At 40.6% G+C, this 17,033-nt stretch overlaps 1 protein-coding gene across 1 annotated transcript; it reads right to left on the bottom strand.

Moving 5' to 3' along the window:
- Positions 1–5,172: 5,172 nt before the first annotated feature.
- LOC139156321 (extracellular calcium-sensing receptor-like) lies at positions 5,173–9,215 on the bottom strand. The gene is made up of 3 exons (XM_070731793.1): positions 8,737–9,215; positions 8,013–8,142; positions 5,173–5,765 (listed from the first exon to the last, which is right to left on the bottom strand). The coding sequence occupies exons 1-3, from the start codon at positions 9,196–9,198 to the stop codon at positions 5,554–5,556; spliced, it is 804 nt and encodes a 267-aa protein (XP_070587894.1). The 5' UTR covers positions 9,199–9,215; the 3' UTR covers positions 5,173–5,553.
- Between the last annotated feature and the right edge of the window lie 7,818 nt (positions 9,216–17,033).

The following is a 17,033-nucleotide window of genomic DNA, read 5'->3' as shown; positions in this document are numbered from 1 at the left end:
CCAGAGTTCTTAAAGAACTCAGATCTGTCATTGCTACCCCCCTGACTGATTTGTTTAACCAATCCTTGTTAACAGGAGAAGTTCCTGAGGATTGGAGAATGGCCAGTGTTGTGCCTATTCACAAGAAGGGCAGTAGAGAAGAAGCTGGTAACTACAGGCCAGTTAGCTTGACATCAGTTGTAGTTAAAATGATGGAGACTCTACTCAAAAAGAGGATAAATCAGCACCTAAAAAACAATAACTTATTAGACCCAAATCAGCATGGCTTTACTGAAGGCAAATCATGTCAGACTAATCTCATTGATTTCTTTGACTATGTCACAAAGGTGTTGGATGAAGGTGGTGCCGTGGATATTGCCTACCTGGACTTCAGCAAAGCCTTTGATACGGTTCCACATAAAGAGCTGATAGATAAATTAGTGAAGATTGGACTTAATCCCTGGATAGTTCAATGGATTTGCAGCTGGCTGAAGCGTAGACATCAGAGAGTTATTGTTAATGGCGAGTATTCTGAGCAGAGTCAGGTTACAAGCGGTGTGCCACAAGGATCTGTTCTGGGTCCTATTCTTTTTAATATATTTGTGAGTGACATAGGGGAAGGTTTGGTAGGGAAGGTTTGCCTATTTGCCGATGACTCTAAAGTGTGCAATAGGGTTGATATTCCTGGAGGCGTCTGTAATATGGTAAATGATTTAGCTTTACTAGATAAATGGTCTAAGCAATGGAAACTGCAGTTTAATGTTTCCAAATGTAAAATAATGCACTTGGGGAAAAGGAATCCTCAATCTGAGTATTGTATTGGCAGTTCAGTGTTGGCAAATACTTCAAAAGAAAAGGATTTAGGGGTAGTGATTTCTGACAGTCTCAAAATGGGTGAACAGTGCAGTCAGGCGGTAGGGAAAGCAAGTAGGATGCTTGGCTGCATAGCTAGAGGTATAACAAGCAGGAAGAGGGAGATTATGATCCCACTATATAGAATGATGGTGAGACCACATTTGGAATACTGTGTTCAGTTCTGGAGACCTCACCTACAAAAAGATATTGACAAAATTGAACGGGTCCAAAGACGGGCTACAAGAATGGTGGAAGGTCTTAAGCATAAAACGTATCAGGAAAGACTTCATGAACTCAATCTGTATAGTCTGGAGGACAGAAGGAAAAGGGGGGACATGATCGAAACATTTAAATATATTAAAGGGTTAAATAAGGTCCAGGAGGGAAGTGTTTTTAATAGGAAAGTGAACACAAGAACAAGGGGACACAATCTGAAGTTAGTTGGGGGAAAGATCAAAAGCAACATGAGAAAATATTATTTTACTGAAAGAGTAGTAGATCCTTGGAACAAACTTCCAGCAGATGTGGTAGATAAATCCACAGTAACTGAATTTAAACATGCCTGGGATAAACATATATCCATCCTAAGATAAAATACAGAAAATAGTATAAGGGCAGACTAGATGGACCATGAGGTCTTTTTCTGCCGTCAGACTTCTATGTTTCTATGTTTCTAAATGCTGGGACCAAATCCATGGAGTGCTCGTTTAAACCATGAAAGCCCAACTGTCAGATCTGCCATCAAACCACTTCAGTCCTATTTCTCCTTGCATTGATGTCAACCTGCCATAAAGTCTGGTGAGGGGGAATGGGAGGAGAGGGAGGGGTGTGTGTGACAGGAGCCAAATGTGCCATCCAGAGAAAGATCCAAGGACACAAGCCTGGGGATGGAATGTGGAAGAGCCATGCAAAGAAATGCCAAAATGCATGTGGGAACTGTTCTCAGAATACCCAATCTGAAATTTATGGGTCATCACAAGGATGGAGGGGGTGGGTGGGTGGAGGTGAGGACTTGAGTGAAGGAAAAATTAACAGGACTAAGAGGGAACCCCTCAGAACTCTCCTTGCTGTGCTGTAACCACTATGAGCCAGCAATGTGCAGTGGTGGCTAAAAAAGCTAACACAATTTTGAGCTGCATCAACACTGGATACAATCTAAGACTAAAGAGGTACTAATGCCTTTGCCAGACCTCACCTAGAGAACTGCACTCAATTTTGGCCTCCACACTACAAAAAAAGCATTGAAACTCTGGAAAAAATACAGAAGAGGGCAACTTATCACCTCAAGATTCGATTTCTGCAATGCTCTCTACATGGGGCTGCCTTTGAAGAGTGTCCTGAGTCTGAAAAATAGGGTGGCTGCTTGCAAAGAGCGAAGGGTGATGGATTGACGCTTCTTTGACAAGGGGAGCCCGAAAGCCTCTGGATGTCACTTGGCCGAATTTCCTTTTGCAGCCACATATGCTTTGCACTGCTGTACCAGAGGGCTTTCCTGCCTTTTCTCTTCCCGTGTGACGCTCCCAAACTCTCAGGTCAGGAGAGGGAAGGAAACACGTGGGAGACAGCAGCATCAGCAGACTCCCAGGGTCTTCTCTCTGCTGTGGATGGGCTTGCATGGTGACAGCGGAAGCAGGAGGTTTCCTCTTCCCTGCTCAAGAAAAGGGTTTTGCCACAGCATTCTGAATAAAGCAGCATTGTAAATTTTAAGTTTTTTAAAATGAAAAATGCGAGCACATCTCCCATGCTCCCCTATCCCTCTTCCTAAGTTTCAGATTGAGGCTATGGGCTCCCCAATTAAGAGCGAGGCTGACTACCAGGCCACTCCTACCCAGTCACATGACCATCAAGCCACTCCTACAAAAGTAAGCCATGCCCACAAAAGAAAGCTCTGCCCACAGAGTGGGAGCAAAAACGTTTTGGAATCTATCCCTGAGCTCAAGAAACGTTATTTAGAACAGAAATAATGGTGATACCAAACTAATGTTAATATAGGCAGGTAATATATGTTAACCAAACTTAACCAAGCTTATTGGAAGTCAAATAAATAAATAAATAAACCTAAACTCAGGACAAAACAAGAATTGAAATAAAAAGAATGTGTTTCCTCACAATATAAGAAATGATTTAATTTAGGCAGGAAAGTTGGATTTGAGTCTGTAAAAAGAATAATTTGAAACTGCTAATAATGAGCATGTTATTGCCAAAGTCTGTAAAATACTGTTGAAACTCAATCTGGAAAACAATGTATGGTTTATTGGGCAAGGAACTTTGAATATAACAATGGTCAAGAAATGGGAAAATAGGCAGATGAATGGTTTAATATTTTTATTGATTATAATTTGATTAAAAATATTCATAAAGTGATGTACTGTTCGTATATAACACATGATAAACTATGAAAGATATATACAGTGGTACCTCTACTTAAGAACTTAATTGGTTCCATGACCAGGTTCTTAAGTAGAAAAGTAGAAGCATTTTTTTCCCATAGGAATCAATGTAAAAGCAAGTAATGCATGCAAACCCATTAGGAAAGGAATAAAAGCTCGGAATTTGGGTGGGAGGAGGAGGAGGATGAAGAGAAGGAGGACAGTCGCTGCCCAGAGCAAAGGGAGCAATTCTTTTCTCTGGACACTGGAAGAGGTTTATTCCCTCTTGAACTGCCCAGAGAAAGGAAAGTGCTTTGTTTGCTCTGGACAGCAAAAACTTCCTTAAGAGCCACCGAAAGACTCCTCTGCCAGCCCAGAAAAGCCTGAGATGGCCGGGATTAAAAGGGGAATGGCAGGAAACTGGCCGGGCCTTCGTGCTGCTTTCAAAGTTCCTGGGAAATTTTTCAGGGCTCAGGTTCTTAAGTAGAAAAGGCAAAAAAAATATTGAACACCTGGTTCTTATCTAGAAAAGTTCTTAAGTAGAGGTGTTATTAAGTAGAGGTTACACTGTATAAGTGTTTTAGATTTGGAATAAAAGAGAATTGCTGGGACCAGATCCATGAAGTTCTGGTTTAAATCAGGAAAACCAAACTGTCAGATCTGCCGTCAAACCACTTCAGTGCTGTTTCTTTTTGCGTCTATGTCCACCTGCCATAAAGTTAGGTGAGAGGGAATGGGAGGATAGGGAAGGGTGTGTGTGAAAGGGAGGTTGGACATTTCACCTCCGCCAGTTGGGTGCAGCTCTTTATTCTACAGCCTTTCATTTCTGATGATTGGAAGCTGTCTTTTCTTGCTCACAGAAAGGCCCCTAGTTGTTCAACCCAGCCTTTCTGTCACAAGAAATCCCATTCACCCCAGGCCTTTTGGCCCCACGGGACACTTTGACACCAGCCAATCAGAGCAGTCTTCACAAAAAGCTACTTTGGGAAGGAAAGAATGGGTCAGTTCGCCTCCCCCTGAGAGATGCTAAATCCTTAAAAAGCTAATTTGGGAACGGAGGCGGTCCAATTCCAAGAGAGGTCTGGAGACCCTCTGGGGCATCTAGATGATCCTCTTTCAACACGGAGAAACTCACACACCCACACACCAGTTCATCTTGAGGGTCCCCAGAAGATGGGTGGGGAGGGGGCTTTGGGGGAGAAAGTGGAGGAGATCTCATGATCCTGCCCCATTCCCAGAGAGAGAGGTCTGGACATGGTCCAGGCATCTAGATGATCCCATGCCTCTTTTAATTCCCTCCTTCATTCATCTTGAGGGTCCCCAGAGGTGGGGTGGGGAGGGGGCTTTGGGAGCTCTTTCACTCACTCACATACACACCAGTTATAGTCTGAACTGCTCCTCAAACACTGATACAGTGATAGACTGATACAGAATCATAGAGTTGGGTGGGAACTCAGAGGCCATCTAGTCTGACCCCCTGCTCAAGCATGAGACAGAGACAGAGTGATAGAGTTGGAGAGGATCTCAGAGGCCATCTGCTATAAACCCCTGTGAAAGCAGGAAACTGAAACAGAATCAAAGAGATGGATGGGAACTTGGAGGCCATCTAATCCAACCCCCTGCTCAAGCAGGAGATCCACAGAAACTCGAGACATAAATCAGAGTTTTTTGTGCCCCATTATATTATCTCGGCAATTCAATTGGGGCCTCAGTAGGATAATGTAGCATTTTGGGAAAAATATGCAAACCAAGAGACCAGCCCCAGAGGCCAAGAAGGAGAAGATCTCTACGGCCACCATGGACTTCCCTTTAGTGCTCAGATAGGTGGGGAGGAAAGTGATCCAAACACTGCAAAAGACCAGCATGCTAAAAGTAATGAATTTGGCTTCGTTAAAGCTATCAGGCAATTTCCTAGCCAGAAAGGCTATAATGAAACTCACAAAGGCCAGAAAACCCAGGTAGCCTAGGACTGTGTAAAACATGGAAACTGAGCCTTCCTGACATTCCAAGATGGTCTCTCCTTCCAAGGAGTGGAAGTCCAAGTTGGGAAATGGGGGAGAGGTTATCAGCCAGAATGCACAAAGAACTGATAGGACCAGGGGACAGGCTGAGATAATGTAATTGGCCAGTCGTTTTCTAAGAATTTCCTTGCCCTGTTTCCTGGTTTGGTAGCCATGAAGGCCAGAACCACCATGACTGTCTTTGCCAGCACAGAGGAAACCGCAAGAGAAAAGAAAATGGCAAAGGCAGTTTGTCGGAATAGACACGTGAGCTTCCTGGGTTGACCAATGAAGAGGAAGGAGCAGAAGAAGCAGAGCAGGAGGGAGACCAGGAGGATATAGGTGAGATCTCAGTTGTTGGCCTTGACTATTGGTGTTTCATGATGTTTATGGAAAACCACCAGTACTGCAGATGTGATCAGAGAAAGGAAAAGAGCTAGAGAAGCCAAAGTGTATCTGAGGGCCTCTTGATAGCTGAGGACGTGGATCTTCTTTACAATGCATTGGTCTTTCTCCTTGTTGGGATACTTGTCTTGTGGGCAGGGGTCACACTGGGCTGCATCTGAAATTAAAAAAAATTGTGTAAAAAATCTGTCATTATCCCTTTCCAAAGATTGACATGACTGCCCCCTTTTTCCTCTGGCCAACGCACAAACTAAATACAAGAAATATACAAACTCCATTGACTTTTATTCACTGCCAATTCACTTCGATCATTAGTACTTCAGATTCTTGAATGGAACTTAATATAAAAATAGTCCTTTATATTCATATGAACTGCCTGAATTTCCTGATTTCTTCATGCTCGATAGGGTTTTGGTTAGGAAGATGGAAAATGCTAAAAAAATGTTCTTCAACTTATAACTCCCACCTTTACTTGCTCCTCTTTATATACATTCTCATAATACTTTTTCATTATTTTTTCCAATTGAACATTACTGTATTTTATTTCACCATCAGTGTCTCTTAAAGCTGATATACAAGATTTCTCCTTTCTTTTCTTCAAATAGCGCACCATTTGTTCCATTGATTTCTTCCCCCATCCCATAATTCTTTGTTTTATAACCATCCTCATATTATTCCATTGTAACTCATCAAAGAGTTTCAATTATTTTTTCTTAATTTTCAATCGATTATTCCATTCTCTATTTCTTGTTACTCTTAATTTCTCTTGTATTAAATCTATTTCTCTTATTTTCTTCTCCCTCTCTTTTCCCCATCTCTTTTTAATATAGGTTTCTGTACTAATGCATTGTCCTCTCATAAAAGCTTTCTGCGCAACCCAAATCATTGTTTGCTGAATTTCTCCTGTATCATTTATACTAAAATACATAATTCTTTTTGCAATTTAAGTTTATCATCTTCATTTGCAGAGACAACCGGGTTATATCTCCAAATTCTTTGATTTCTATCTAAACCCATTTCCACTACTGCTAATAGTGGGGCATGGTCTGATAACAAAATACTTTTTATTTCTATCTTCTTCAGATATATGTTTCCCACTTTATTCATTAATATATAATCTATACAACTAAATTTATTATGTCTATTTATTATGTATATATAATGGACAAGATTTTTCTCGTGCTCTAAGGATCTGGCCATTACCTTGCCGTGTCACATCCTGTCCTCCCACCACGCAGCTCTTCAGCTGAGCAGGGTGGGTATAAGCTCCAGCCCAAAGTGGGAGGAAGCAAAGGCTGCCTTTGCTCTGGCGACCCTTCTCCCCCTGCTTCTGTTCTCATGTGGAGTGGGGGGGGCATGGCAAGGCAATGTAACTGCCTTTATGCCACATTTGTGCATGAGGCAGTATTCACTTCATAGAAACATAGAAGATTGACAGCAGAAAAAGACCTCATAGTCCATCTAGTCTGCCCTTATACTATTTCCTGTACTTTATCTTAGGTTGGATATATGTTTATCGCAGGCATGTTTGAGTTCAGTTACTGTGGATTTACCAACCACATCTGATGGAAGTTTGTTCCAAGGATCTACTACTCTTTCAGTAAAATAATATTTTCTCATGTTGCTTTTGATGTTTCCCCCAACTAACTTCAGATTGTGTCCCCATGTTCTTGTGTTCACTTTCCTATTAAAAACACTTCCCTCTTGAACCTTATTCAACCCTTCAATATATTTAAATGTTTTGATCACGTCACCTCTGGCCTTTTTGTCCTCCTAGTGGTAACAGCCTCCCCGCTCAGCCGAAGAGCAGGAGGGGGATGGAACGCAATGGTCATGGCAAGGCAATGGCCGGATCCTTAGGGCAGGAGAGAAGCCATGTGTCTGCCATTGCACCGTTAGGAAAGTCTTCCTGCACATGCCACAACCAGCCAGGGCGTCACGAAAGGGGGGGGAGAGTCACCTGAAGAGAAGCCAGGGGTGATGATTGTTCCTCAGCACACACAAAGAGAAAGGTAGAGGTGGCAGGAGAAAGAGAGAGATGGAATAAAGAGAGAGATGAGGGAGGGAGAGAGTGGTGTGTGGGGAGGAAGGGAGGGAGAGAAGTAGAGAAAGACAGGAAGAGGGAAAGAGAGAAAGAAAGTTGAGAGGGAGAAAAAGTGATGGAGAGATAGAAAGAGACAGATTGAAATTGAAAATAGACCCACAAAACCTAGGTAGCCAAAGCTTGCTGGGTAGGTTATGTAATTTGGTGGGGGTGATGTCAAGTTGGCCAAGTCCATCCAGGTTTTGTGACTCTTGGTGTTTTGTTTTCTCTGAGAAATGGGTCCAAATGGTCCTTTGCTTTTTTAAGTTTGCCAACCTATGTCCCAGATCCTGGAAGATCTGCATATGAAAAGTGCTCTACCTGTCTGATTTGAGATGGTTCCTTCTGGACAAGGGGCACATCTGTAGCAGCAAGTGGGCTGGCCCTCTGGAACTCGTCTCCTCTCTCCTGCATGGCACCTCTTCTTGCCACACCTGGCAAAGGGCACCTTCTAAAGAAGAAAAGAGAATTGTTAGAGGTGGCCTGTGCAATGAAGATCCTACATTTATTCATTTCCATATTCCTCTTTTTCTGTTATGAATGTTGTCATTACAAATAGTTCATGAAGGTCTAAAGGATCCATGAAAAGGTCCTGGGAGATTCAGGCAAGTGGCACTAGTGACTCACCAATGGATGCTAACATTTGAATCTTGAAACTTCAAGTACAAAGGAAGTTTTGCTCTATTAAGTTACAACTTTGCTAAAACAAAGAATGATGAAGATCCAACTGAATAGGTATGATCTGTGGAAATCTCTGCCTGATCTAATAGTATCCTGGTTTCCAGCAGAAGTTATTCTCATTCTAAAGGTTAGGCCTCAAATTTGTTAACCTCAAATGCAAGTAATTCACCCAATTCAAAAAGACTGTTCAGCATCTATATACCTGTTTTCACCTTAGAACAGATGTTGTAGCTATGCTGGCTGGATACCTCTGGGCGTTTGAAGTCCACAAATCTTAAAGTTGCCATGTCTGCCTTAGAAAGATATTCAGCATCCTCAGAAGAGAGCGATGCTTTTCCTGAATTTACATTTCCTTCCAGCTCACCTTTGAGGCCCAGATGATCCCATCAGAGGTAATGGTGAATTCCTGGCCTGGGGCAGCCCTGGGATTCCATTGCCCAATTTTCTCAGCCACAAAATATTTATTGGGGTGGACAACCCAGTTGACGATATCATAACGAGCAGTTCTCAGTCCATTTTGTGACAAGGAAATTTTATCTCCAGCACTGTTGTTGAATCGGACATTCCTGAAATTGGCAAGAATCTGAAATAAAAGAGATCTTGAGAAATTGGAGCAATTAGCTGAATGGCAGAAATAGACTAGAATAGGATATGTTAGGATGGCATGGCATGGCATGGCGTAGCAGAATAGAATAGAATAGAATAGAATAGAATAGAATAGAACAGAATTACTTATTGGCCAAGCGTGATTGGACACACAAAGAATTTGTCTTGGTGCATATGCTCTCAGTACATAAAAGAAAAAGATACATTTGTCAAGAAGCATGTGGTACTACACTTAATGATTGTCATGGGGTCACATAAGCAATGATGAAACAATCAATATAATAAAAATCTTAGGATACAAGCAACAAGTTACAGTCATACAGTCCTATGTGGGAGGAAAAGGATGATAGGAAAGATGAAAAAAACTAGTAGAAATAGAAGTGCAGATTTAGTAAAAGATGTGACAGTGTTGAGGGAATTATTTGTTTAGTAGAGTCATGGCATTCGGGAAAAAACTGTTCTTGTGTCTAGTTGTCTTGGTGTGCAGTGCTCTGTAGCGACGTTTTGAGGGTAGCCATTGAAACAGTTTGTGTCCAGGATTCGAGGGGTCAGTAAATAATTTCCCCGCCCTCTTTTTGACTAATTTGAAGCAGGAAGGAACATAGCGCAACTCTAGTGATTTGTTGAAGATTTGGGTGAAGATGGGGGCCAATTAGTCAGCACAGACTTTTAAGCAAACATGAGTGAACTTGTCTGGGCCTGGTGCCTTTCCAGGCTTCTGTCTGTGAAATAGATCTTTCACTTCATTTTCTGTGATCACTAGGGGTTGTAAACCCAATGGGATGGGTTCAGTTGTAGAGGATTTGGCTGTTGGTGTGTCTGGGATGGAGCTTGTGCACATAAGTGGTTGTGGTTTCTTTTCAAACCTGCAGTAGAAAACATTCAGGTCATCTGCCATCTATCTATCTATCATCTATCTATCTATCTATCTATCTATCTATCTATCTATCTATCTATCTATCTATCTATCTACCTACCTACCTACCCACCCATCTACCTACCTACCCACCCACCCAACCAGCCACCTATCTACCCACCTACCTATCTACCTACCTATCTACCTATTCAACCACCCACCCACCCAACCCACTTATTTATCTATCTACTATCTACTATCTATCTATCTATCTATCTATCTATCTATCCATCCATCCACCCACCCACCCACCTATCTATATACCTACCTACCCACCCTTCCACCCATCCACCCAACCTTCCACCCACCCACCCAACCAACCAACCCACCCACCCATCCCTATCTATCTATCTATCTATCTATCTATCTATCTATCTATCTATCTACCTACCCACCCACCCATCTACCTACCTACCCACCCACCCAACCAGCCACCTATCTACCCACCTACCTATCTACCTACCTATCTACCTATCCAACCACCCACCCACACAACCCACTTATTTATCTATCTATCTATCTATCTATCTATCTATCTATCTATCTATCTATCTATCTATCTATCTATCTATCTATCTATCTATCTATCTATCTATCCAGTTTGTATGCTGCCCGCAGCTGAACGACTCTGGGTGGCTTAATACAATAAAATACAAACAGATTATCATCTTGATCGGAAATGACACCTCCTCCTTGCTCAACTCATGATACTCTGAGAACTTTGAATATGTTTCAGGACCATATACTGCATAGGTTATTTTTCTTTTGCCTCCTCTTTCAACAAAACATTTAATGAATATTGTTGTTTTTTTAAGTAATTGCTGGTTGATATGATTTCAAGAAATGCATATGAGAAGCTTCTTCTCTATTGATCGGTGGACTGGATAAAAGGTCGCAGAGATTACCTGCCATGGCTCCACATTTGAGATCCTTTTTATAAGCTTCAGCATAGCTGGTTGGCCTCTTGTGTTGTAAATTGCATGCAATGCATGTGCCACTGCATAAATGGCATTGTAGATACTGTAACTTTCACCTGTCATGCTCATTTCAAAAATAAAATCTGGAAAATCTTGTAAATCCTCTTTTCCTGTACATTTTTCTTCCCCTTTTCGAAGGACCTTGCGTGGTTTGAGGATACGGCAGCCAAAGAGTATTTCCCAAAAATCCAGGAGAATGGTGTCCTCTTCTTTGATCAAATGGTATAAAGACAGGAGGAAATGGCTGAATTCTGAAACATCCCCAGTGTTTTCCCTAAACTGCAAAGCCCCATGCAAAGGCTTTACACTTTCAGAAGGGTCTCCCTGAATAGCAAATTTCCAGTGAGAAGTTAGGTTCCAAACGTTTTGAAGTGATATTTTTACATATACAGTATTACAAAAACTTTTAGAAGTGACAAAAATTTAACAGTATCAGTGGAATCTCCAAATAGAATAATGACTTCAGCTTTCAATACAATTTTCAAAAGGAAATTCTTTAGTGCAATATTTACGTCCTTAGTGTTCAAACTTTCGATAAAGGCCAAGCAGATCTCCTTCTCCTTCAACATTGGCATCAGAGTTGAAATGAAATGTTCTGCACTGTCATCTTCAGAGGTCCCAAGCCCAACCCAGTTCCACTGGAAACACAGGAGCAGCTGAACTAAACCCACATACTCTGAATAGTCACTGGGATTAATCCGGAAGAAGGAAGGATAAAGTGGTCTGTATTCCTGAGGAAACTCAAAGCCAACACCGAGCTGGAGAAAGGGAGATTTCTCTTTCAAAACAAAGTAAAGTATTGTGCTGACTTCACATACTTTTTTTTTTAACTTACCATTCAGGCAGACTTGGTTCAATTAACAAGCTTAAATTCCTTCTCTTCCTAGGAAGAATAGTGACATATTTTGTCTGGTTGTAACATGTCAAAGAGAATAAATAGTTAACCTGATAGAGGTAATAAATTGCAATGAAATGCTGGCTAAACATTTTTGAAAGTCAAAAATTCATTCATCTTGGCAAGTAGACCAGAATTATTTCATTATCAGTCTGTTGGGGTTATATATCTTGACATATAAAATATAAAAATGAATTCAACTATAGGATATCCCCTTTAACAACATCATTTTCATCCTTGACTGTCTGTGTTTCTGTTCTTTTTCTACACCATACTATATCCAATGGATCCCCCATACCTGTGGGACCTTGTAGATGCTAAAGGTGGAGGCCATCTGCTTTGAGGATGTGGGGTGGTCACCTCCAATGACAGAGAGCAGAAGGTCCTGCCTGTCACATTTATAACCCGGAACCATTTGGCCCCATGTGGAGAGCAAGGAGAGGCTGATTAAAGATATCATCCTTTTCCTCTGATCATTGTTGCAAATCTGAAAGCCAAGTGTGACGTTGGGGAGGAGAACCAAATCTTTGTTGATCTCCATGACAGCAAACACTAAAGCCAGGAAGTATTGGTACTTCTTGTGTGTGGATCTGTAGTAAATAAACCATTGGGAAAATTACAGAGAAGAAAGTGTGTGGTCTAGCTATATTTTTGATGTTGTATAGCAAATCCCATATTTTATTAAAATTGTATGGCTTAGTGACACAGGAGAAAGGCAAGCTGTACCATTGGTTAATTGCTCTCACCATTACAAAATGATTTCCTTAGTTTTATGTTGCTTTTCTCTTTGTTAGGTTCCAAAGATTGTTTCTTACCTTGGCCCTTTGGAAAATAGTTTGACCCTTTTGTCTTTGTAGAAGCCCCAAACCCTAATCCCCCTCCTTCTTTTCATTAGACAAAACATGACCCAATTCCTTGTAAGTTTTAACCTCCAGCCACTTGATCATCTTTGTTGCTCTTATCTGCATACTTTATAGTGTCTCATTTCCCCCCCTATTGTGATGACCGGAACTGGTCACCATAATGCAAAACTTAATACAAGTCGAGATAATGAAAAATTATTAAGCTTTTCTATGCATTTTCTACTATGACTTTCTATCCAAATGAACATTGTCAACTTTTTTTAAAGCCAGCACAAATTCAGATTTGTTGTTCCTCACTTTTTATGGGGTCTATGATCATCCTGATATAGAATATTGAAATGATTTAGCATTTGAGCCTGCTTTATGATTAAAGGCAAGAAGTACATTAGGACATTAGTTTGACCAAGATTTCTGAAAGGAGGCCCTGAATTCTGGGTCCACAAGAAGAGCGGTCTATAAATCTAATAAAATAAATGAATAAATAAATCCTTGACACAGCAAATAATTAATGCATTTTTCCCTGCCAGGTGAAACTTGCAAAGTACTATAAGGAAGCCCGAATGGTTCCTTCTGAAAATTAGCGATGATGTATTCCATAAGCGTCCTTAGAGGTAAATTCCCACCAATAATGAGATCACCAGGTCTGTAATAGTGCTCTCTTCCTTCAGGCTTGAACACATTTCTCAACACACATACAGTTTGCCTCCTCTTAGCAGCAGTTGGAGGAAAGAGGCAGAAGAGCAGCAGCAGGAGAGGCAGCCCAGTCATTCTTATCCCTTCTAAATTATAAACCAAGGTTCATGCAGAAGCTGAATTACATGCATGAACAAAGCAAAAAGTAAGGACAGCTGAGTCTCAACAAATCCAGGAAACACTCTTTTCAACCCCTCAAAGTAATTTCACAGATCCTGCCACCTAGTGGAGAACATTGGAACATGTTTTCCAGGCAGGTTTTATCCTGGAATAATTTGGGGGACAGAAATCCAGAGGAATACATTAAGAATTACTCTTATGATAATTGCAAAGGGAAAGAACTCAGCAATATATTTCATTTACACACCAGAATGAGAAAAACAAGTTGTTAATCCCTAGTGCAGATAGATTTGACAATCAAGGGGAAGTTGGATATTTGACCTACATGAAACTGAAGTGCTGGAAAAGAAGATGGAGTTTGACCTGAGCCATAGGTTTTTTTTATAGTATTGAGTGTTAATGGGGCATAGTGGCACAGGACAATAAATTGTATTCTAGTAAAGTTCAACAAGCATTCCCAAATTTAAATGAAATAACTTGGTAGGGGATGAAATAAGAAATTAATTTCTCCCATAGAAGTTAATATATATATATAGGAAAATCTCTCAAGATGTTATACTAATTTAAACTTTTTGGACCCAGTATTTGGAACCAGTGTTCTGCTATTTTTTGTTGATCAAGCAATGTCTGCGGAGAGGGGCGGCATACAAATCAATGTCTGCGGAGAGGGGCGGCATACAAATAAATAAATAAATAAAAAAATAAATAAAAAAATAAGTAAGTAAGTAAGTAAGTAAGTAAGTAAGTAAGTAAATAAATAAATAAATGATCCCATACTTTTGTCCTACTGCGCGAAGGGCTTTGAATATAAAGAAACTATTATATGAAAACCTAGCAAAGACCAAATCAACTTGGGATGCTTGGACTTTCCAATAATGGGACTTAGAGAGTTTTCAACTAAATAAACAGGAAAAAAAATGTTGCTTAAAATTATGACTACTCAAGATTATGAAATTTTGGTGAAAACATCACATTTAAAATGAAGTGACCTTCAACTTAATTCATCTATTTCTATTTATTTCTATTTCTATTTCTATTATTTCTATTTCTATTTCTATATTTCTATTTCAATTATTTCAAATATTTCAATTTCTATTTCTATTATTTCTATTTCTATTATTTCTATTTCTATGCCGCCCCTCTCTGCAGACTCACGGCAGCTCAGAGCAAATGGAAACAAAAATACAATATGGAAGAAATCTAATATAAAACAATTCTAAAACCCAATACATTAAAAATAGTCATCCACATTCATTCCATATACATTGGCCGGAGCTAACACTCAACTGCCCAAAGCCTGCCAGCAAATATTATTTTTAAGGCCCTGCAGAAGGCCAGGAGGCTGGAGGCAGTATGAATTCCTGGTGGGAGTTGATTCCAGAGGTCCGGGGCCGCTACAGAGAAGGCTCTTCCCATAGGCCCACCAGGCGGCATTGTCTGGCAGATGGGACCTGGGAAAGGCCAACTCTGTGGAAACTAACTGGCCTTTGGGATCCTTGAGGCAGACTGTGGTCCTGTAAGTAATCTGGTCCTAAGCCATGCAGGGCTTTATAGCTCATAGCCAACCCTTTGAATTTCATCCAGAGACCAATGGGTAGCCAATGCACCATGCAGAGTGTTGAGAGTCATGGACATATCAGAGTTTTAGATTTATGTGGGAAATATAAATCTGAAGAAGGTATTTTTTAGCATCTCTGGTGGACTTGGAATAAAAGAGAAATGCTGGGACCAAATCCATGGAGGGCTCGTTTAAACCATGAATGCCCAACTGTCAGATCTGCCATCAAACCACTTCAGTCCTGTTTCTCCTTTCCTTGATGTCAACCTGCCATAAAGTCTGGTGAGGGAGAATGGGAGGATAGGGAGGGGTGTGTGACAGGAACCAAATGTGACATCCAGAGAAAGATCCAAGCACACAAGCCTGAGGATGGAATGTGGAACAGCCATGCAAAGAAATGCCAAAATGCATGTGGGAACTGTTCTCAGAATACCTAATCTGAAATTTATGGGTCATCACAAGGATGGAGGGGGTGGGTGGGTGGAGGTGAGGACTTGAGTGAAGGGGAAATTAACAGGACTAAGAGGGAAAACCTCAGAACTCTCTTTGCTCTGCTGTAACCACTAGGTTTCAGTAAAAGCATATCTTTCGCTACAAATGGAGTTCAGGGTCTTTCTTTCCTGAACACTCAAACTGGGACAAGTCAGACATGAAGCAATAGCAGTCCATTTTGGCCACAATTGTAGAGTGTGAAAGTACAAAGGTCCTGCTTTTCTCATGCAGGCCTGGACTGTAAAAAAATGAGTTCTCTGATGTTCCTCAAGCTATTTGCAGAAGAATTTCTCTGAAATGTATTTGGTCCCAATTTTATGGGTACCATAATTGTTCTTCTAGTTAACTGCAGACTGTGTTGAATTGCAAATGAACAAAGGAAGCCCAGATAAAAGCTATTTTTCACAGCATCATTCAGTTTAACTCTTATTTATTTGTTTGTTTATTTGTTTGTTTGTTTGTTTGTATGTTTGTCATACAAATATATTATTGTATTGTAGTATCCTTAACATAATATAAGTATAAAGTAGAGATAGAAAAGATAAAAAGGCATTAGGACAGCAAAGGGAGGCATGAAGGTTCCCTTATGAACACCCTTTACAAACTTCTTAGAAAAGGGGAGAGGTATATTGTAGATAATGGAAGGTTGAAGATTTTGGGATTGGGGAAGGAAACAACAGAGTCTGCTAGTGAATTCTAGGCATAGACCACTCTATTGCTGAAATCGTATTTTCTGCAGTCTAGTTTGGAGCGATTTATTGCATGCTCTTGTGTTGCTGTTGTTAAAGGTGAAGTAATCACTAACAGGGAGTATATTATGATGTATGATTTTATGAACAGTTAAATCAGTTCAGAGGTGGCATAGTTGTAAATTTTCCAAACTTAGTAATTGAAGTCTGGAGGAGTAAGGTAGTTTGTTGCCTGAGGAGGAGTGGAGGACTCTTTTTGTGAAGTATTTCTGGACTCCTTCAATTGTATTAATGTCTGTTATGCAGTGTGGATGCCATACAGTTGAGCTGTATCCCCGAATTGGTCTGACAAATGTTTTGTATGCTCTGGTTAGTAGATCGGTGTTTCTAGAGAAGAAGCTGCATAGAGTTTGTGACTCTTGCATTTCCTTCCATTAGACCACAATTATGTCCAAACAATTAAACCACCTCCAAATATATTGCCTTTCCTTTGTTCATTTTCCTGGGGGAAAGTCATCAACTTTGTCGAAGTGTGACTTTCTCAGTCTCTTTTAACTATACAGTGATACCTCGTCTTACAAACTTAATTCGTTCCATGACCAGGTTCGAAGACAAAGCAATTTCTCCCATAGGAATCAATGTACAGGGGGTGGACAAACAAATGGAAACACCTTGAAAATCCAGATTTGGAATCCAGATTTGTGAAGCTCCCTTCAAACACTTTTTGTGGAAACTGTGTTCTGTATGTGTCCATTTAATTCACTAATCACACCTCAAACACTCACAATGACTTAACTCAGATAGACTTCACTGAAGACATTGTCGGAAAAGCACTATGTGAACTTAAACTTT

The sequence above is a fragment of the Erythrolamprus reginae genome, chromosome 1, assembly GCF_031021105.1.
Source record: "Erythrolamprus reginae isolate rEryReg1 chromosome 1, rEryReg1.hap1, whole genome shotgun sequence".
NCBI lineage: Eukaryota > Metazoa > Chordata > Lepidosauria > Squamata > Dipsadidae > Erythrolamprus > Erythrolamprus reginae.
This window is presented reverse-complemented; position numbering and strand designations above follow the sequence as displayed.

What these genes read in the sequence shown, in the direction of transcription:
- LOC139156321 (XM_070731793.1), bottom strand. Translation starts at nt 9,198, where the DNA reads ATGCTTCTTGACAAATGTATCTTTTTCTTTTATGTACTGAGAGCATAT. An exon ending in GGATCATCTGGGCCTCAAAG is followed by an intron (nt 8,143 to 8,736) that starts GTGAGCTGGAAG and finishes TTTCTTCTTTAG; the next exon opens with AAGGTGCCCTTTGCCAGGTG. An exon ending in AACCATCTCAAATCAGACAG is followed by an intron (nt 5,766 to 8,012) that starts GTAGAGCACTTT and finishes TTTTAATTTCAG; the next exon opens with ATGCAGCCCAGTGTGACCCC.